The sequence below is a fragment of the Cyprinodon tularosa genome, unplaced genomic scaffold (assembly GCF_016077235.1).
Source record: "Cyprinodon tularosa strain WSP-4 unplaced genomic scaffold, ASM1607723v1 ctg1, whole genome shotgun sequence".
Classification (NCBI taxonomy): Eukaryota; Metazoa; Chordata; class Actinopteri; order Cyprinodontiformes; family Cyprinodontidae; genus Cyprinodon; species Cyprinodon tularosa.
Window position 1 is genome coordinate 1577271 of NW_024037781.1, and position 21994 is coordinate 1599264.

Genomic DNA, 21994 nt, shown 5'->3' on the forward strand with positions numbered 1-21994 from the left:
TTTTACTTATGCAATAAGTCCTTTAACAAGTGGTATTTTATCCAATTCATGCATTTCTGATCGCAATTATTGCAGCTGCAAGTTGAGACAAAGCAGCTCTTTTAGCAGCCAATCTGCACAGTGACAGCAACTGTTTTAGCTAATGTCTTTAACCTTAAAATATTTTGGCTGCAAAATATCTGTACTTGTTCAGCCTTCCTAAAGAAGAGTAATACATTAATGTTATCAAGGATGATATAGAACCTTTAAATGATTCAAATCAGGGGAAATTAATGAATTTGAAAGGTCTAGTCAAAGCCCATACTCAGACTATCCGATCTGCTAGGGGCTTAGCTGGGTAGCAAACCAAAAATATATATTTAATTGAGAAAAAGCTTTGTTTCGATTAGTCACATCCATTTATGATTTAAACATCTAATTGATCAACTAAATGATTAAATAATTTTGTTAGACTTTTGCAAAATTATTAATGATTGTGCTTTATTTAAAACAAAGGTTTACAAATTTTCCACCTGTCTGCTTGAAGCAATTGAGTCAAAGCACAGTGTGTCAAAATCCAAGGAAAATAACATCCAGATCCTCATCTTTCACTCCACGCTTTTATTAAATACAACATATTTCTGACATGTAGGAGATCTGCAACATGCACGTCCTTCACTTGGCGCCTTCGTCAAGTTTTGGCTCTGTAGGGTCATAAAAAAAAGAAAAGGAGTTAAACACTACAAACTGTCGACATTTATTATAGAAAACAATGTAGGCCTGAAGCTGAAAGGGAAAAAAAAAAAAAATCCCCCATCATCCTCATCTTCCTTTCTAACTGTCACCATCTTTTCTATTTTTAGACACGCACAAAGAAGAGAATGACATCTATTCAGAGGCATAAATATTCATGGGGAGAAAAAAAAAAAAGTATCAAAATAATCTCACGTTCCAACATCACTCCGAGGCTGCAGCCATTTTTATTAGCTGAAATTAATTGTAGAAATAAACTGCTGGCTTCTCCATTTTGCCCTCTAGGGACACAATAAAGCACTTTACTTAATCAGAGGGATAAATCAAGGCTGCGTGAGGAAGGAAGGTTCACTTAAACTTTCATACTTTGGCCGTTACATAAATAACTGGGAGCTACGCCACACTGTCTGGGTTGCTCTGTCCTTCAGGAAGACACTGACCTCCTAGATTATCTGATTGCTCTATAAACTGTACATTACGTGATCTAAAGAATAAAAAAAACAAACTGACCGGGGAATTTGAAGTCTGGGAACTTGGTGAGGTCTCCTCCTCCGTATAGCCTCTGCAGCTTGGCGACCTCGTCGGACATGTTCTTCTGGTAAGCAGGACCTGCATCCACGATGCCTCCAGCAGCCCTGGGAGACCCGAGGAACAGATATGGTGGACGGCGTGCCGTTAGAAAAGCAGCCAGCAAATAAAGCTGCACAATCATGCTACAAGTGAACGTTTTAGCTCGAAATCTCTCTACTAAATGTCAGGGGAGAAGAAGAAAGACTGACTTGCTCTTGCTGTTGTAGTCTCTGATCTTATCCAGGAACAGCTTCTGCACGGGGTCGAGCTCCTTGGCCTTGTTGAAGACCACCGCAGAGATGCCGATGTTCCGGCGCAGCGTGAGGCTCAGCGCGGAGCGCAGCACGGAGGAGAGCTGGAACAACCGGTGGAGCGACATCTGGAGGGACAAGCAGAGGCTAAAACACTTAGAGCCATTTCAACACGATTCAAACCACAATCAATGATTCTCGCCGTAAAGACGACCAAGAAGGGGCCTTTTCCTGGAATAGTTTTCAATCACCCATCTGTCCCCCGCTTCTATCATGACTTACAGTGCCTTATATCTGACCTATAGACAGCTTTCAAACCATTCAGTTTTTTTTTTTTAGTTCATCCCCATAATATCCTGCAGACATGATGATTTTAATCTGCTATGAACAAATGAAAAGCGCTGGGATATAATCCCATCTGAAGGATGGAAGATGCTCACCACAATAGACCTCAAAGTTAAAAACATGTTTAAAGCTGCCTTTGACTGTTATGCATTAATGGTTTATTGTTGTGGTCCAACCATTTTGTTTTACCATCTGCTTTCATCGTTTTATTTTTCTTCTATTTTCATGTAAAGCACTTTAAAATGTCCTTATACTGAATTGTGCTATAAAAATAAACCTTCCTTGAGCTTGTTTGAAGCCCGCTGTATCAACATGCAATGAAACAAACATCTAATCTTTGCTATTAACCACTTGTTTATATAACAGCTGTTGAAAATCTTTTTCAAATCCTGTTAATTGCTGAAGGTGAAACAGGTCAAACATATGCAATGTTTTATTTTTAATATTTTAAGAGCATGCCCTGATAGTCGAACCTTCATGAAAACCAGTTATAAAAGCTAATGTGTTGTAGATCTAAGATGTAGCTGTTCCCATCATCAATTATGTGCTTGAGAAGAGTAGGATGAAGGTAAGGAGAGAAAAGCAAAGATGCACTGAAGACAAAGCAGTCGAGAAACAACATGAAGCAAAGAATCTAGAGTACAAATAAATATTTTCCTAAAAAACAAATGTTGGATCCATAAGTACAAGTTATCTATCTCATGCTGTCGTTCTCTATTCAAGTCCTTTAATGAATAAATAAGCACATACTTGAGTTTTAGCTCATAAATATTTGAAATAAAAAAACCTTACGGAAATTATTTAGACCAAAAACAAGATTTCATTACTTTAATAAAAACAGTTTTCTTTCAATATCACAGTGGATCCATCTCTCTAGGATGCTTATAATAGAATAACCAAATAGGTTTACAGGAAATATCCAATAATTTTAACTGACATCTTAAACGTGACAATGAATTTGCTGTGAACCACTGGCTTTTAAAGGTGACCACTACTCAGTCTAAATGAGACCTGTAAGGATGCAGTAGAAAAGGAAATTCACCTCATAGGTTAAAAAGTTGCAAAAGCTGCTGAATATTGTCATATCAGTATGGAACAACTTGCTGGATTAGCATCTTAAGTTCAAGTACCTTTAATATACCCTAAAACAAAGTTATTTTTCAGCAGGTCGCTCCCCATTATGTAGAGCCATTTCATTCAAAATTAAAGAAAAAATATTGCTATTAAACATTTGGAGTTTTCCTAAATTGTGAAAATTAAAAGAAGCAAAACAGAATAAAAAAAAAATAATGCAATTGTTTGGATGCAAATATAAAGCATGAGTGGGACTGCAACAATTAACCTTAAAAATTAAAGCGATGACAAGGACATAAGGCAAGAAAGGAGTATGAAGCTACAAATACAGCAGTTTAACAATAAAACTGCAGTAGCATTCTTCCCTAACGTGGAGCAGACCTATCCTGATATAAAACTAGGCAAGAACAATATTAGAAAATTATGTGATTGAACAAAAACGAGAGCAAAAAAGTGTGAGCTAATCCATCTATTTTTATTCTAGAGAGAAACCAAAGTCACACAGCTGCTAGACTTAAAACTAATTTTTCCAAAGGTAAAATAATAGCATCACATTAACTGTGATTCTAATAAAGGAAATAACATTTAAAAAATATGTTTTTTTCCCCAAACTGTTAAATTGGGTAGAGATTTTCAAATTCTCTTAAGAAAATTATATTCTATTTTTTTTAGAGCGTAAATGAATATAAACAAGCTGACATTAGCAGAAGTATAGCCTGCAGATGCCTTGCAGGCTAAGGATGACAGATCTTTCAGCAACTAGAAAATGTAAATATAATAAATATAAAGCACCACTGAAGTAATGAAAGGTTTTGAAGGTGCCCTTAAGCCAGCTGACTGTCAGCTTCAAGCAACAGGTGGTGGAGGGGCAGGATTCTACATCTGTATTATACAGCATATATGTTAGTTGGCATGGCAATGAGTGTCAGTAAACTTCCTCCTAATATCAAAAGGAAACGTTTCAGTTTCTGACTCACAACATTCAATTTTCCACAGGAGAAATATTACAGGGTACAATTAGTTCGATTTGTCCATTTTAAGTGGTGCTTTTTATAATTAAACACTTTCACATGAATATTTATTGATTGGTTTAATTTCTGTGTTGAAGCAATACCCCATAATGGTTGATCAACGGACTCAAATTGGGTCATGAGCCTAACTTTGAGAATCTATGCTTTAATTTAAAACTTTAAGGCTCTGCAAGTCTAGGATGTTTCCAAATGTTTCACAATATCGATATAAACCCTTTATTGGGCAAGTTATGGTTTATGATCCCTTACGAATGGAACCCCCCCTTCCCTCAGTGAGGCCTAGAAGCAAAAGATCTACATCAGCCAATCCGCAAAGATACCGCTACATGGCTGTACATCTAATTTTGACATTTGACCAATTAGATGAGCCCTTATCTATATATCTTACATACTGTAAATTAAGTTGAAAAGAAAAGTCAAGAAAAAAAAGGTAAAAAGCTAATTAATAAGTAAAGTTAAAAAGTTTATAAGTCTAGTTCACAATTATATTTAGGTTGATAAACTAAAAAGATGTAAGTGCCAGTATCAGTATTAATGCCTCTAATATGTTGTAGCAAAAAAAATGTGTTATTTTTAATCTCAGTAGTGTTTTTCATGAATTTCTTATAGAAGCACTTTTATTTTCTTCATATTTGGGCAAGTTGGTGTTTGTTATTACATTGACATTAATTTTGCCATCAAAATATCCATATTTTTTATGTTACAAAGGTAAATAAGGTTAATTGATGGAAGATTAACAGGTGTTTATGAACTGTAATCATCTAAATCAGGTGTCTTGAAGCAGGTGTGAAAAACACAGCTTTAGAACACAGGGTGACCTTACTGTGCCTGCTTCATGACAACAAAACTTCATTTTTAAACGCTGCGGACCTTTACATTCCTACCTTAAAACCTCTTTATCTTAAAAAAAAAGAAAAAACTGTTTCCAAATTTTTTAAACAAAAGACAAAGGGTAAAGGTGCGCAGATGAACTAATATCAAAGTAGTTGCAGCTAGCTTTAAGCTAGCTTCTGCCTTAGCAACTAGCTTCAGCTTTAGCAACAGCTAGCCCAGATAAGTCCAAACGTTGTGACCAGAATTACATTAAACGGTCCTTAAAACTCAACCTAAAATATCAGTGAAGCTATTAAGACTCGTCTGCATTTAGGTTGAATCGTTTAACTCATCCTAACGGCCATATTCCAGCAGCTAACTGATTAAGCTTAGCTAAAGGAGCTAAGCCGAACACCTCATAGCTATCAAACATTCCCTTTAAATTCGTTATTTGATGTAAAACTGTGAGTAATCCCGCGGTTCTAATTAAATGCACGCGACCAGGACACAAAACAAGCCAAAAAGAGCGTGAAACGGCGTGTATGTTAATGATAGTTTGATCATTTAAAGTCTAACTCACCTTGGGCTTGACACTCAGAGCTCAAATGTGGAAGACCGCGGTGGATTGTGGGAAATAAAAAGGTTTTTAATAAAAGGCAATACTGCCCCCTACTGGCAGCGTTTAGTTCTCACAAATTACGTTGCTCTAAAGGTGTAACCAAGCTATAATTAAAATATATTTCAATAAACTGGATTTTTATGATCGTTTTATTAATAATTGGACAGATTGTTTTCCTCATGCTGCTCATCTTAAATCATTTTCTGTTCCGATTGTTTTTTGCCAGTGTAACACCTGGATTTTCCCCTCTGGGACAATATTTTATTCTATAATTACGTATTATAACCTTGATTTTGTTGCAGCTTTGCTTTCTGGCTCCAATTCTTTTAATCCTACAGATGAGAGCTGAATTCAAGGTGTGTTTGTCCAAAGAGACAGTTATAATACCTCGTTGCTCCTCTAAATATCGCAACAGTGTTGGTAAAATAAAAGGATAAATCCTAATTACAGGATGTTTTTACCCTTTTTAAATGTCATAACCTCATAATCTCATATAATAGGATTTATAAAAAATATCATCTCAGTAATCTGTGAACATCAATTTCAATATTTTACTTTAAATTCTCAATAGTCAAACATGCACAAACCCTCCCACTTTTGACCAACAGCTGTTTTTCACCTCAGGTACATCCTTACCTGACAGCCATTAAGGAAGAGCTGAAGAGATGGAACTAGAATAAGGTGATGAGCACGCATTCAAAAAAAAGTAACCAATTACAGATCAGGGATCTTCTGAAGGCACTAAACGGATCTGGGTTTATAAAGATCATTAAAAAGGAAAAATAGATGCCCTTTTTGTGTATAGATCTCTATTTCTAGACTAGCTGCTCTCTTTTGGTCCATCTCACTGAAATCTGTAGCTGCAGGCGATATAACTTCAGCTTCACATGAGAAAATAAAAAAAGACTGTTTTTATGTACATTCAAAACTTTATTATGGAATACAGTGTAGAAAGCATTGTCCCAGTCGATGCAAATGGCCTGCACAATATTACACGGTGGAAAAGAAAATATATACCCCACAGAAAGAAAAAAAAATCCATCTTCTATTCTACTGAGAACCCCCTGAAACCACAAACTCATCCAACTGTATCTCTAAAATATACATTTCACCCAGTATTTCATTCATCAGATCTATACAAGTGAGAGTTTCCACTGTAGCTCTTTACAAGTGTTGATTTTTTTTTTGTATTTTCTTCCTGCCTTTACAGTCTCCTCCATCCTACAGTCACTTCTTGATGGTAAACGCCCTTATATCTCTATGTCAGAGAGGTGAGCAGCACGCCTGGAGGAAAGGAAAGGCGAGGAAGGGAGGGGAGGTGCAGCGGGAAGTGAGAATCCATTATATACACAGACTGCCTGGCTGGCTGGTTATCCATCTGGAACTGCAAGTCATTTCCTCTGCCTCCCCCTCCTCCTCCTCTTAGCACTCTTAAAGCAAATCTATGAGACAGCATTGGCTTATAGGTGGACAAACACGTGATTGAAAGGTAACATCAGGGTTCCTCCACATTTTTTAGGTCTAAGTTCCAGAATTTTCTCCAGATGTAGCTTTCCAGATGCAAGCATAAAAATATCAACATAAACATGTGAAAAATGTTAAAGAGTGCAGGCTTGACAAATGTACTCTGCAAAAAAACAACAACAAAGAAAACAGAGGGAAAGAAAGCAGGATTGAGGGACACGTTAGCCCAATCCCAAACCGGCTCCTAAACACTAACCCTAAACACTAACCTTCCTTTTGCGTGTTCATACATAGGGTGCAGCACATTCAAGACCGTACCGAACCCTTAAATAGCGAGTCTGCATCAGTGCAGGCTTGCTGGAATTTGACAGCGTTCGTAAGGGCGACCTAATGGCGAAGGTAACATGTTTCCTCCAAATGCAAGTTCCACTGGTTTGCTGCACCTTCGTCACACTGAAAGAAAATCTCAAGTTACATGAAAAAAAACGTAATTTATTCCAAAACGGAAGGTCCTCTTTGAAATAGTTTTATTTCACTGTATACATTTGTTTTAAAAGATGGGCAAATGGGGCGTCCCTGTGTTGCCATAGCAACGACTGTTTTCCCTTCCCGTTGGAGGGAAGAAGAAGCGGCCCCTTTCTCATTTATAAGACGATCTTCAATCAAGGTGCCTTCCTCATCTGTGAGTGAGACTTAATAGGGACACTTGATAGTTAAGGGTTAGTGCTTAGGGAGGGCGGTTTGGTATTCAGCCATTTTTTTTTTTCCAAACTGTGTAGGAACCCTGCAACACAGAGACATGGAAACAACCCTAACCTGCTGCTCAAAGCATCCATATAACCAGAAATCAGTCTGTGATAAGGAGCGTCTTCAGAACGCCGCCACACATGAGAGTTTTTAACAGGGATGAACATTAAATATCTCCTTCAATCAGGAAGAGGTGGAGCAACTTAAAGAGGAAAGAAAAAAATAACATTTTTTTACATGAGATCAAGGCCGATCATCTAGATTTCTAAATATATTTTTTCATTCTTGTTTGATGTCACGTGATCACGGTTGGATGCTAAATGTACAATCTCGCTAGGATGACAATCAATGTGTGAGGAAGGACCTCTGGAGATAGAGAGCAGCGTTTAAGATCCTCTTCATTTTTTTTTGTTTGTTTTCTCCAAATCCTGTCATCATGCACACTACATAAGGAACAGCTAAGACTTCAGCATTACTTCAGCAACATTACACGCAATAAAAAAAACAAAAAACGACTTTACATCAGTTTACTTTTTTTTTATACAGTTTTCAATCTTTTTTGAAAAAAAAAAGAAAAAAAGTGGAATCAATAAAAATAAAACAGCTCCTTAAGAACACATAACGACTACTGCTGCTGTCAAAATGATCGTTATCGCCAGCTTCTTTCGCGATGTCCTTAAGAGCCTGATGTGGCCCAACACAGCCCAGCTGTTGTATGAAAGGGAGGATGGATGGAGGGAGGGAGGAGACAGAGAGGGGAGGAGACACTCACTGGTTCACCATTGTAGATTGTAGGGGGAGGGCAGCGTTTAAACTTTATCATTACCACCTTATTTGCAGAATTGAAACAGATGATTACAATATGATCGGATTTGTCAGAATTGTGTGGATGAGGGGAGGGTCAAGTTACCCTGCTGCTGATCAGAGTGGACAGTGTGCTTTTCTTCCTCCCTTAAGAACAACGGTTAGCTGTTTTCTTTCATAAAAAAAAAGGGTCAGGAAACTACTATCCCAGTCGCTCAGTGATCGCTGCGTCATGGAGACATGGGGAGGCTGGCTGAGGGGAGGAAAATAAAGGAGGAAGGATAGATGTAAAGGGGGGGGGGGGGGGGGGGGATTATGGTGTGTTGATGCGAGTGTGTGGAAGGTGATTTTCTCCTCAGTTCTGCATCTGTTCAAAGAACTTGTAGGTGGGGTTCTCGTAGCCGTTCTGCTGCATCTTGGACAGGTGGCGCTCCTCAGGAGTGACTGCGGCGTCCACCTGGAAATGAGGGAGGGGGGGAGGTTAGACATGTACGGACAAAAACACTCCTGTGGTGGAGGTCCATATGGAGAAACGGAGAAAAAAAAAGAACACATTCTGGAAATTAAGAGGCTGATTCTGAAGACAAATGAATGAAAACAAAGGAGACTGAATCATGTTTTAATCTTCCTGCTAATGGACTTTCATAGCTGATAAATGGAGCTAATTCAAAATATGAAAGCAGCAAATTAAATGCTTGAGAGGCAATAATCCGCTGATTTTAATTTGAGCTCCAACAAGTTTCCTTTTCAAACTTTATATTTGGTGACTCAGTCGTTGTTTGTTTGTTTTTTTATTATTATCTGGACAAAACTACATAATTAAATCTATAATATGGAAAAGTATTGTTCGGATAAGGATCTCTAAATCTAGATCATTCAGTGGCAGCTTCTGTTAAATTCTTTTTACAAACCTTTTTACACAAAATTAAGAATTTTTCCACCCTTACCCAGAAATGCAAAATAAGAATCCTGATTTTCAATCAGTCGTAACCTTTAAGTAGAAATAAACAGTAAATCACAACACCTGAGGCCATCTTGAATGCCATATTCCATAGGATTTAGTATCTCAAAGGTTTTGAATTAACACTCTGATTCCCAGGAGCATATTTGGGGACCTGGAAGCGTTTGATTACACGTTTTATACATAATGGTAAGGTTAAGGCCAAAACACAACGAATCCCGTTTTGCATCCGATCCGACTGAAAATCATGAGTTTGTGGTGTTTGGCGCTAATTGAAAGTCAACTGAGATAGACCCCAGGTCTATTTTAGTCGGACTTTGCACCAACTCAGCGGTAATTTCACGAGTCTGACAGCAAGAGAGACGCTGTTACAAAGTAAAACATCTGCTTTGGGGAAAAAAAAAAAAAAAAAAAAAAAAAAAGTGTTAATAACACAGGGAAAGACTCAGTTTTGGAGATTGCACATTGTGCAAAAACAATGAATTAAACATTAAATAATACTTTATCCATTTTCCGTCCTACTGAACTCATATTCTCTTTGAGCCTAGAAAAAGGGAAAAAAACATGAAAAAATAGCGATCCTCTTTGAGTCACAAAACAAAATAATAAGGGGCAGACAGCAGGTAAGCGTTTCAACTCTGTATTAAAAAACGAAAGAAAAATTTCGATAAACGTCACAGATCTCTGTCTTGGAATCACCTCTCTGCTTCAGTCAGCATATAAACTTGTGCCGCTGCATTCATTTCTGTGTTTTCCTTTTTTCTAGATGTAGATCTAATTATGTTTTTAATACAGGCATATGAACATTCTCCATCTGATCTGGTTTGAGATGCTGCACAGACTCATTAAGTGCTTTCATAATCTGTCCAAGTCAAATGCGGGAAATTGTTTTATATTGTGTATAGCAGACAGACAGAAGTTAAAAAAAAAAAAACTGTGCAGATCTGCCAGCCCTGCTTAGTCGTAAACCTCCCTCTACGCATTCAATGTGACATGGGGAAAAAAATGGGATCGGAGATCATAAAGTCGTACACAACCGCTGTGTTCAGGGGAAACGGCAGCTATGAAAATGTGGCTAATGGTAGTATTCTACATTATTGTTGTCATTTCTACATTTGGTTTGATTTTCTATTACTAACACAAATTACATCCACTGCTAATAGGGCCGGCTTATACATGTGCATCATCATTCATATACAGAATACAGCAAATACAAAGCATGTTTAAATGCTTCCAAATCATCCATTTATTCTATATATTAATTACTAAAAATTAATACATAAAACCAGGGATCAATTTTCCACTGTCTTACAGCAGCCATCTTTTTTATTTTTTTATTTATTTGTTATTAAATGTCAGTATAATACTGGATTCAACATTCTGTATAACAGTACAGCTATGTAATTCACATTACCGCTAAAAAATTGCTACCTTGTAGCAGGAGAAGCCCACTTTTTCTTTTAACAAATTTGTTCTACTTCTCTCACCTCAATGACTCCGTGATGGATGGAGGTGTACTGCTTCTTCCTCAGCATCACCAGGGTGATGACAATCACCGTTGCTATGACGACGCCTCCGACCATAAGGCCGATGATGGCGCCCTTGTTGGAGCTGACGTCCTCGGCTAAGAAGACCTGCGGGAGTTAAAGGACAGATGGTGGTTAGGTCAAAACATAAGATGAGAGTGAAATGAACCAAGCAGGCTCCATGTTTGTCGTCATGTTTTCTAAAACGGGGAGTGAAATTTGAGAATGAGCTGGAGAACTTTATATAGAAGATGGTGAAGATATTACTTTCATAGATAATATTCATTCCCCTCCTGTAGCGGCTGGATGATTTACCCCAGGCTGGGTGCAACGTAAGGAAGCGGCGATGCAGAACATACACATACATTTACCAAACAACAAAAAGAGAAGAAATTGCTGTTTTTCTCTGCCTTTCTTAAGGAAGGAAGATGACACAATGTAGAGGAACAGACAGCATGATGAGAAAATCTAATAGAAACCAAAAAACAGCAGATAAACTAATGAGCTGTGACTTCCCTCTGGTTGCTCCTGGTGCATGCAGGAAATGTGATAATAACAAGGCAGGATTATAGGATTACAGTCTTAAGGTGAGTAAAGTACGTGGATTTGGCGGAGAATGGGCTGGTATTAAAACGCTGCAGGAGATTACAGATGGAGAGCAGAAACGATTCTATAATCTTTGGCAAAACAGCAGCTGCAGACACCATCAAACTTCACTGATAAAGACTGTGACGCATGCATTATTCCGGCTGGCTGTATGAGCACCAACTCGTCTCCATGGCGACAACCTTGAGAGTTTACCTGGAGGACAACGTGGAGAACGGTAGGATTCATGCTAATTAACATGCTAGAAAGTCCGGGTCAAGAATAAATCTGTTCGGCATGAGGAGGAGCGTCGGTGTTTACCAGCTTCTGGTGGTGAACTTCATATTGGGTACCCTGTGTGTCCTCCGTCTCCTTCCGCAGCTCAGGAATAGCTTCCATCTTCATTCCAGGCACTAGCATAAGAAAAACACTATCTATTACAGCCTGAAACACATAAGTTTAGCTACGAACAGTGTAACATTCACTCATAAAAGCAGGTTAACCTTTTCAAAGGTGGATTATTAAGAAATGCAGCTGCTCCTTTTCCTGATGGACTAGCAGGTATGAATTTAAATCTATAATTAAACTAATTTTTGTTTTTAGACAGGAAATCACATCTATATATTTGGGAAAAACAAATCCAAGGCTATACTATCTGACATTCTGCATAGATATATTTAACTTAGAATGTATATTTTCAACTACATTTCTCACACAAATATGAGTCTTCAGGAGAAAGTGCACACATGGTTAAAGCAACTTTTAGATTGCTTGGTGAGAACAAATGGATTATGGGAGTTTCAGGAATTTGGATTTCCTAGGAAGCAAGATGAACAATAATATGTTGCTGCTGTTCACTGGTTGCAAATCGAGCGACAAATTGGACTCTTTTCTCCCATTACTTTAATGTTTTTCTATATAACCTTGCAACCATCGAGCAGGTGTAACATCGAAATGCTCCGCTTTTTTTATGGATTTAATGACACACATAGCATTGTTTTAAACAGCACTTTTCTGTAATCACCCTCTTTCTCGATGTTCTGCTGGTTGAAGCTCTCGGGGTGGACGAAGCCGACTCCTCCCAGGCCCAGAGTGTCCTCCTGGGGCAGCAGGTCAGTCTGGCCGTCTCCAAATTCCTGGTCGGGCATCAGGGCGTCGTTACCGTAGCTCACACGGGCGTCTGTCTGCAGGTTGGCCAGCTGCTGGGCCATCTCGGCCTGCTCTCTCTGGAGGAGCTCTGCAACGTTACAGCAGTAATTCAAGTCACTTGAATGAAAGACAAATTTGTCATCGTTTGCAACCTACTGACACAAATGTTCGCCTTTTATTAACACGCATGACTCTGAGATAGCACTTATTTTTGATTTGAGTTGTGCTGGGCAGCACAGAGAGCGACAGCCTCTGAGACAGACCCGCAGATGGCCGAATGACGCGCGCGACGCAGATAAACCCAGAAGTCCACAGAAACCTTGCAAGTTCAGTGGGCAGAGGGAGGAAAGAGGATTTATCTTCTCAGCGAACAGTTTCATTTGAGCCTGAATAGAAGAATTAGGCCAAACGGCCTTATCAGAACGGAGAGTTATAAAAAAAAAAATAATAATATTTACTGGGGCCTGGAACTCAGCATTTAATCTCCGTTACGCATAACACAATCAAGGCATTGAGCTTTTCACAGTATCCGCCCACATTTAGGTCAGCACTAACAAAGAGTATGAGAGATAATATCCAAAGCTCAAAGATAAGGGTTGGATTTCTGCTGAAGCAGCCAAATCCCCCTAAATTTGCGTTTTATTTCTGTCTAGATTTAGCAATGCCTTAAAACAAAAAGTTTAAACTTCAGCATATTTTACTTGGGTGTAGCAGCATGGCAGCGGCAGAGTCATGCTGTGGGGAAGCTTTCCTGGCTGTGAAACCTACCAACTTGGTCTTGGATGTCATCAGCCACACCTGGCACTTTGTAGAGAAGACCCAGAGACTGGTTCATGCGTTCTTCAATGACGCGCAGGTGAGTAAGAACCTAAAGCACCGACGTAGAAACAGATTGTTGGAAACTGAAGACATGAGTAGGGAGTTCTGCATTTCAGACGGCAGCAAACGCACCTGAGGTCTAATCTGAGCAGCCTTCTTTGGATCCACCATGCGGACGTGTTCGAAGTGTTTCAGAGTGTGCTGCCTGTCCTTCTGCTCGGCGCGGACGTACTTCTTCAGCAGACTGAAGACGTGACGGGGCTGTAAAAGACAATGAGAGGACGGATGCATGGGAATTATTCACGCAGCGGAGTCTTCAAACTGAACAAAACACCAAAAGGAACGTTTTGATCTGAAGCGTTTGCGTACGGCGAGCGGTGCTGCTTACCCTGGGTGGGTCCTGCTGCAGGGCGGTCAGGTAGCTCTCCAAAGCCAGGCGGCGGCGGTCGTTGAGGAGAGCCTCCACCCGGGCCATATGGGTCTCCACCAGCTGCTGACGCTCACTGGTTGCCTCCTGCTCTAGAGCCTCCACCTTCTCCTGGAAGCGCTGCGCAAAGACACCAAATCCCATTGAAAGAAATCAGCACTAAACTAAAACCAGGTATGTGAGGGGTTAGCTTTGTTTCCAATGGTCCTACTTGAATCACAGCCTTCTTGTCGGCACGTGGAAGGTTCTTAGCCTCCCTCTCAGCTTCTTCCCATTCCCTCATAACCTGAAAACAAACACAGGAAGGAAAAACATTTATTTAATCTGGTCATTTGCTTCCTTTTCAGTCCCCATAAGGCTTTTTGAAAGCCTGATCAAGGTAAAGTTAACAGGGTTTAATAAACAAATTGGAGAATTTTTTTAGCCTATAAATTTGAAATCCTTAAAAATCAAAAGAACCCTAAGGAAAGGAAGGAGTTAATGATGGATCAACGAGTCGATCTCTCTACAGAAGTGTTTTCAGATTCTTCCTCCGTATTCCCTACATCTGACTCACTGCCTGGACTCTTTTGCTTCACTTTCCCAAAGCAAATCCTCAGCTAAGAGAGAAAGCGCTGCGCCAGAGGCTCCTCTCTCACAATAAGCAGAATTAACTAGAGCTATAAAAAGGTTATAGCTGTTCTTGTGTGAAGTTTTACAAACGGAGGTTGAAGTGGACCATCTGGATCTCCGTCTGACAGCGAGACGGTTGAAGGGAAAAGGCAATTAAGTAGAAATGCCTCAGTCGGTTCACCTGGGAGCATTTTTTAAACAAATCGTTTAGATTATTTTCTTTAACCTTTTTACTCTCTATTTCATAAGCAACAGTTACTCTTGATGTAGCATCAAAGACAAATTGAGCCATTAATTGACCCCTTCCAGTACCTGGGACATCCTATCACGGTGCTTGGCCTCCAGACTCTCCTTGGCTTTCTGGAAGTGGGCATGTTCATTCTCATCGGCGGGCATCTCTAGATAGTGGTCCACTGCATCGGGGGAGCTGGGCGTGGCCGTGGGCACTGCAACACACATCGAAAGAGAGAGAAGAAGAAACCCTGGCGGTGAGACGATGTTTCAGAGAGCTTGGGTAATGGGATTGGCAGTGTTGCCTTACAAATACAGACATCCAAAAAGGGGTTAATAAGCTTAGCGTGAGCAGAAAGAAAGAGGAAAAAAAAAGATAGCAGCTGCAGCTTAAAGCCAGGACCTTTAAACGGTGGATAAATACATTAGATCACCCATAATGCATTGCAGGAAAGAGACAAAACATCTCCCTTAATTATATAACTTCATCCAGAGTATGCTGGCACTTTGCTGCAATCACTCCCAACGCAGGAAATCATCCGGCCTGCCCAGACGCGAGGAGTAAATTGGACGAGTTAAAGCGTTAAAGTTTAATCAGAGAAAAGCTGATCATCTATCAGATGCGCATTCTCAATCGGCGTGCAAGTGCAGGCGTGAAGGTCGCACATCATGTGAAATTGGTCACGTCTAACGAGCGCATGACTGCACAGACCAGAAAAAAAAAAATACCAGAGAGATGTGACTCACTGACCCGAGCAGTGAGAGCAGTGCTTTCTTGGTTTCAGTTGGAAGGAAAGCATCTGGTCAGACTTTGTTCCTTAATATGTTTCTTCTAATCAGCCGTAAAATCTCTTTTGGGGGCAGAATGGGGCCGAAACCGGCTTCTGTCCAACTCCCATCGTTTCCAACAGAAGAATGTGTTTCTTGTCGCTTGAATAAAAAAAGCATATAAAAAAAAAAGTGTTGCGTTGTCGAGACAACAGCTCAAACAGGGCAACAGAAAATGATTTATTAATAACGGCAAACTTCGAAAAGGCCGACTCTAAAGGGGGAAGTTAAAGGAGCTATTTTTGATGTCCATCAGAAGGCAAAAAGCCCCAAAATATTCACACATTTCACCAGGAGGAATCTGTTCTGTAGCAACATGAAGGCAGTGGAGGTTAGTTTAGGGAGAGTTATTCATCCAACGGTGTCATGATGATGGTGGCAGCATCATGCTGGGGGATTCATTTCTTTAACCAGAGCAGAGAGAATCATCAGGGCTCCTCTTCCCTCCATTAAGGACATTTCATCCGAGCGTTGTGTGTCTGGAGCCCGTAACATCATCAATGACCCCTCACACCCCCACCATGGACTGCTCTCCCTGCTGCCCTCTGGGAAGAAGTTTCGCAGCATCCGCTGCAGGACCAGCAGGTTCTGCAACAGCTCTTTCCCCACTGCCATCAAACTGTTATACTGTTGAACTCTAAACTGGACTCTGCATCACACTTACATTATTTTGCACTACCAACCAGCTGAACATTTATAATATTTTTAAATATGACTAAACTCATTGCCTACTGCATTTTGCACCACATTCAAGTTGCACTGCAATGAAACTTTTCATATTATTGCCCTTTTACACCATTATTTCTAAACTGGTTTCTTTTCTCCTACACGATTTAGAGTCGTATCACTGCTGCACTTATATTACCTATAAACAGTAATGTTCATTTCACTGTTGTAATCTGTATGCAACGGAATTTCATTTTGTATCCACTCTGTGCACACAAAATGACAATAAAGTTTGTCTAAGTCTAACTACAGGAAGGGTAGTAAAAGAAAACCACAGTATAACCGGTATTATAAATCACTTTATAATGAAACCTAATTATAAATCTCCGGCTATGAACCTTTGCAAAGAGGAATTAGAAAAGATTTCAAATACCCCAAAAAAAGGACTAGCAGCCAAATGCGCTTCTGAAACAAGTTGATTTCGTATGCACCAGAGAATAAAGCTGTTTTATCGCACATGCAAATACAGCATCAGTGCTTCAGCATCATCCCTCTGCAGTTAGAAATCAGATGTCCTGGTCAGACTCCGACTCTTTACACACGCAAACAAGAAAAAAACAACCCCGGATGTGAAAATGTGATGGGAGACGTTTAGAGCTGAAGCAAACACCTATTCACATCACAATCAGAAGCTAACAAAAAAAGCTTCTGCTTCTTGCCTCCAACTAAAGCCTATCTGAGACAGACCTTGTGAATTATTTTCTAGAACAGAGCTTTCATCTCATCTGATCAGCCTCAGTTTATTTATTGCAATCCAAGTGCAGTAAATCAATACCACCAGAGAAGATATAAACCGCATCCAATCCAACACCGCTAATGCCAGCTAATTGCCATCTGGGGGAGGAAACAACACCTATGCAGCGTTCTCAGAAGCCTCAGATGGTTTAACCAATTAAAATAGAAAAATCTTTAATTAGTCATCTCTATTTGTACTGATAAACATACATGTGGAGGGGGAAGAGAGCATCTAATGTAGCATTGATGGGCTTTCCCTATTGCAGCAGAATAATCTGACATGTGAATTCTGTGGACTGGATGAATAAACCGGAGCACACATCCTCTGAGATGAGGAACACCAGCCCAGTCTGCAACATGTCAAAGACATAAAGGATGATGTGCAGCGAAGCGTGGGTTATTGCAAAAATAATGTCTGCCTGGGTGATTTCACAGCTCATATTGATGCTAAACTAATATACAGGAGACAGGTGCACTGTAAAAGCTGCCGCTATAGGAAGAATGGAGACTGAAGTCCCAGAGCTGTAGGATGTAAATCATTAACTCTGGGATTTAAAGATTTATTCTGGAAAGAGCCTTTTGTTTTCTCCAGTCTTTCGAATGAAAACTAGAGGAAATTCTGTGATATGCGCCTGCTGTTGTACAATTTGATCCATTACAAAGCTCCTTTACACGTAACGCTGAAACCATCCATCCTTTTTAGCTTTTCTCTTCTTTAACACCATCACTTATGTCTCTGCGCATTAAAATAAGGATGCGGTTTAGCTATACTCTTGTCTTCAGCACAGGATATTAACATGAAATCCAGCTCAGTGTTTGGAACCAACAGTAAACCAAAACATCTAAAGTTAATAGAATGCAGTTGGGAAATCGAGATATAAGGTTTGTCGAGGAATTATTTGGTCTGTTTCCTGTTTTTCGGAGCAGTTTTATTTAAAATCTTGATGACAGTCATACAGGTCCACGTTTTGACCTCACAGTCTGATCCTTTGTCCTTCTGGAGCTGCCATGAGCCTCGCCTACATTCAAACTCCATCAACAGTCTTAAACAGGGTATGTATTAAACAGCTAGACCTTATAACAATGGAATATAAAAAAAACTATATAATTCCAGAAGAATCCTATGCAATATTAATAACACAAAATGAAATCCCAAGGATACATTTTCCATCTCAAAAGTTTATTACGAAAAACTAATCTCTAGGAGGCCGATATTAAAAAATTACAAAGATGCAATAATCAGCTTGAATAAACCAGAATGTTGCTGAGCTTTCTGATTTTACTTCCTGCCATTAGCTAGAGAGATGGAATGCAAAAATCTAGCTTTTCTTGATGACATTTGCAGCCAAAGTCATTACTTGCAGTTAAATTACAAAGGTTCAAAATTAAGAGAAGGAAATATCCAAAAACCAGTAACAACAACCTAACTGACCCTTTTCATCATTCTAAAATAAATGTTTAGACAAACACATGCATTTAGGATTTAACAGCCTGTAGTTAAGAAAAAAAAAAAGCTATCTTCTGCATCTGAGGGATGCAGGAGATAGCTATATCTACTTTATTATGCTTCTACCTCTCCTCATTTTCAAATGGACTGAAAACATCAATATGTCCTAAAACCTTCAGGTATCTCTCACAAAAGCGAAAGAGGGGAAAACAGTGTTCTTAGATAGACAATCCACATTTTGAAATGTCCTACCCAGAGTCAAATCTGTGGAGAAGAGATGTTTGTATAATCTGTTAGATTATCAGCACTTCAGCAAGATTGGGTAGATAAATGTCTCCTGTAAAACAAGACTAAAACTCTAACCAATGTCAGGGGTTTACGGTTCTGCATTATGACACAAAAAGGTTATTGTTGCCTTTATTTACCGTATTATTGTTGTTATTGTTAAACTTTAAATCTGTGTGTCAGATTACAGGTGAGAAACGTAATCAACCCCTAATTTTCCATAATAAAAGCCTATTATTTTATCAGGAGGTTGAAATGTTTTGTTTCCACTCGTGATTTAATTCCATAGCTCCTATGGTTTGATGGTTTTAGCCACTGCTGTAACAGCTGTGCATCGATGTGCTGGATGAAAAAAGAAAATAACCCGATCCATCTTTGTATCATTTAAGGGAGGGAGGAAAGTTTAGAAGAAAGAAAAGGTTGGAACGATTTGTTAAACAGGAATAAATGTCTGTAAGCAAAACACACCAGGGAGGAAACTTTGTGAGCAGCCAGCAGATGAGACAAAGTTAGAAACAGGTCTGAGCGTCTGGTTCAGGCTAGCTGCTGTCGGCAGGACTTACTGACGCTGCTGCAGACAGCCAGGCAGTACTCCTCTGACTCAAAGTTATTCCTGTTGCCTCCGCAGCCCCCGTAGATAAACTGAACACAGCGGCCCTCCTGTCGGTCAAAGTACCAGCGGGGCAGCATGGCCCGGCATGGGCCAGTCTCAGCATTGGCCCAGCACACATCTTGGAGGACACACACACACACTTTATTATTTAGGAATGTAAAAATAAAACCCCAATCACTTGTTTCATTTTCACCAATAATATAAAAAAAGGTTTCAATCATTATTTATGCTGCTTAAGGTCAAATTTTAACAAGACGTCTAAAGAAAGCTGTGATAATAGATGGTCATGTTGCTAAAGTAATCTAAACAGCTCTTTACCTCTCACTACTTCTTCGACAGACTCTGTGGTAGTGGTGGTGGTCGTTGTCATGGCAACATTAGTGGTGGGCTCATCTGCATCATCGCTGTCATCAAGTGTATCCATGATGTCATCCTCTTCTTCATCCTCCTCCACGGCCTCCTCGTCCTCCTCTCCGTCTCCATCCTGGTCGTTGTCCAACAGATCTTCCTCCTCGTCTTCATCCTCCTCCTCATCATCCTCCTCTGGAACTTCTCCGTCATCCTCCTCTTCTACCACAGATGGTTTGGTTTCCTCTCGCTGTTCCACTGGCTCTGGCTCATGCACCATGCTGAGAGGAGGCAAAAGGGAGTGAGCGAGGCAGGGAGGAGCCGAAAGGAAGCGGATAAAAGACGGGGCTCAGTGCTCGTTCCTCTGGATGGAAATTATCACCTGTCACCGTAGTCCGTCTCAGCTCCGCCCCACCAGACATCGGAATCATCGGTGTCCTGCTCCACACTCTCGGCGCCCTGCTCCGCCTCGCTGGGGCAGCAAACAAACTCCACTCCTCTGAAGCGGTCGATGCCGCAAGGCAGCAGCATCCCGTAATCATGGAGATTCATGGTACGGTCGCCACAGGACTACGCAGGTAAAGGTACAAAAAAAGGGCCAGAAAAATAAGGGAAAGATTAATAATCAAATAAAAAAAGGTGAATAAATCAAAGTAAAGTAGTGAAAGTGTGCTCACCTCCTTGGCTACAGTGTGCCAGTGCAGGTGGCTCTCGCATTTATCCATCCGCTCTTGGTGGAGGAACTTGCACTTGTCGGGAACGAGCAGAGCATCGCTCACAAACTCTCCCACTGCGGCGCAAACACAATAAGCTCAGATCTCATAGTAACAATATAAACACACACCCAGATAACCCATCCAGATTTCAGACTACACAGCAAGTTATCCAATTTCCTGGGAGTTATTCCATATGAATGGAGTTTTAAAACTGAAACGGCAAGAAAAGATGGCAGACTTACCCAAGCAGCGATAGGGCACCACTATGTGCATGTGACTGCGACACTGCTTGCGTCCCTTCTTGCACCAGTTCTGGATGCTGACCGGCTGGTTGGCTTCCACCACGTTGGTAATCTGGAGCTCTGGATACACCTAGATGCACAATATTACAGCATGCGTTACAACCGCAACATAAGAGTGCAAAAAAAAAAAAAAAACAAACACCCCAACTGATTTTACAGCTGCTAATCATTTATCATGTGCAAACTTTACTAGTTACAGAGATCAACTGTTTGCTAATTATTACTAAAACATAATTAAGTCTTTTCAACCATGGAGGGAAAACATTTTCTCTTAACTTTGGAAGAAATAGTCTTGATCTCATCTTTCTCTTTGTTTTCTCTTCTCTTCCAGTAGATGCCCTCCAATCATCTAAATTTTAAGACTTTTTACCAGCTGTGTTTATCTTGTCATGTTTTTTTTATTTTATTTCAGAATGCGAGGAAGGTATTAGGTTTTCAGCTTTTATTTTAGGCTCCCTCCCTGCGTCCTATTACCATCTATGCGTGACTGTGAAAGCAAAGTCACATGGAAGGACATAAGCAGCTTGATGGCAGAACAAAGCTTAGGGGAAAACATGTAAAAAAGGGAAATTTTGGATTCTCTTTTTTTTTCTTTTTCCATTTACAGAAATTAAAGGCTCTCCGCAGAAAGAAGAAAAAGAAATATATACTTTCCTGACTTTACTCCTCCCGTAGTACTTTGCTTTACAACATTTTAAACCAACTGAATAAAGCAAACCTATTTTTTTCTAAATGTTCCAGTGACATTTTGTTCAGCTTCATGGACAGAATCATTAACAGAGAAATTGCTGCAATTCCTTGTGATAGAAAGTGTTCTCACCTCACCGTCTTTAACAGAGTGAATTCCTGGAAGGAGCCACTAACACAGATACTATCCCATTAACAATGTCCATTTTGTTTTACTGACTTTGAAAAATACTCTTTGCTCTGCTTCTTTGTTTAGCCATGTCTTTCCAAAGGATAAAGCCATTGTTGCAATTAACTTGGAATGTTTTAATTTCCAGAAAACGTTATTTAAGATATTTTCCTTGAAACAATACTGCTGTCAGTGACTTTTGTGGGGTGTGTTTTCTTCTTTAATAGAAAGTATTCAGGTGTTAGAGCATCTGTGTTTAACTGGGTCTCTTTCCCGGAAAAGAACACTGACCGACATTTAGGGCTTCAGTCTTTAGTTGCATCTCTTTTTGACACAAATACTATACTGCTGTATTTTTCTCATCTCCATTTATTTCTC

General features: G+C 39.8%; 2 protein-coding genes across 3 annotated transcripts in view; both read right to left on the reverse strand.

The window, feature by feature from the left end:
- Positions 1 to 580: 580 nt before the first annotated feature.
- atp5pf (ATP synthase peripheral stalk subunit F6) lies at positions 581 to 5501 on the reverse strand. Its single transcript, XM_038282304.1, has 4 exons — positions 5397 to 5501; positions 1512 to 1681; positions 1243 to 1367; positions 581 to 683 (listed from the first exon to the last, which is right to left on the reverse strand). The coding sequence occupies exons 2-4, from the start codon at positions 1679 to 1681 to the stop codon at positions 655 to 657; spliced, it is 324 nt and encodes a 107-aa protein (XP_038138232.1). The 5' UTR covers positions 5397 to 5501; the 3' UTR covers positions 581 to 654.
- Positions 5502 to 7409: 1908 nt separating this feature from the next.
- appa (amyloid beta (A4) precursor protein a) overlaps positions 7410 to 21994 on the reverse strand; it is a 28249-nt gene continuing 13664 nt past the window's right edge. Inside the window, exons 3-16 of one of the 2 annotated variants that reach the window (XM_038282418.1) lie at positions 20701 to 20830; positions 20420 to 20532; positions 20125 to 20312; positions 19713 to 20023; positions 19345 to 19512; positions 14842 to 14975; positions 14129 to 14203; positions 13879 to 14037; positions 13623 to 13751; positions 13440 to 13539; positions 12547 to 12759; positions 11844 to 11935; positions 10899 to 11045; positions 7410 to 8907 (exon numbers count right to left, since the gene is read on the reverse strand). In XM_038282418.1, the coding sequence (XP_038138346.1) occupies positions 8806 to 8907; positions 10899 to 11045; positions 11844 to 11935; positions 12547 to 12759; positions 13440 to 13539; positions 13623 to 13751; positions 13879 to 14037; positions 14129 to 14203; positions 14842 to 14975; positions 19345 to 19512; positions 19713 to 20023; positions 20125 to 20312; positions 20420 to 20532; positions 20701 to 20830 (2061 nt within the window). In that variant the 3' untranslated portion in view covers positions 7410 to 8805. The remainder of the gene's footprint in view (positions 8908 to 10898; positions 11046 to 11843; positions 11936 to 12546; positions 12760 to 13439; positions 13540 to 13622; positions 13752 to 13878; positions 14038 to 14128; positions 14204 to 14841; positions 14976 to 19344; positions 19513 to 19712; positions 20024 to 20124; positions 20313 to 20419; positions 20533 to 20700; positions 20831 to 21994) is intronic. The other variant, XM_038282491.1, reaches the window with a different exon arrangement.

Bases quoted from the DNA above. Each gene is read 5' to 3' on its own strand.
- atp5pf (XM_038282304.1), bottom strand. From the start codon at position 1,681: ATGTCGCTCCACCGGTTGTTCCAGCTCTCCTCCGTGCTGCGCTCCGCG. The intron at 1,368-1,511 runs GTCAGTCTTTCT...CGGGTCTCCCAG, and splicing joins GACTACAACAGCAAGAGCAA to GGCTGCTGGAGGCATCGTGG. The intron at 684-1,242 runs GTCAGTTTGTTT...ATGACCCTACAG, and splicing joins CCCAGACTTCAAATTCCCCG to AGCCAAAACTTGACGAAGGC.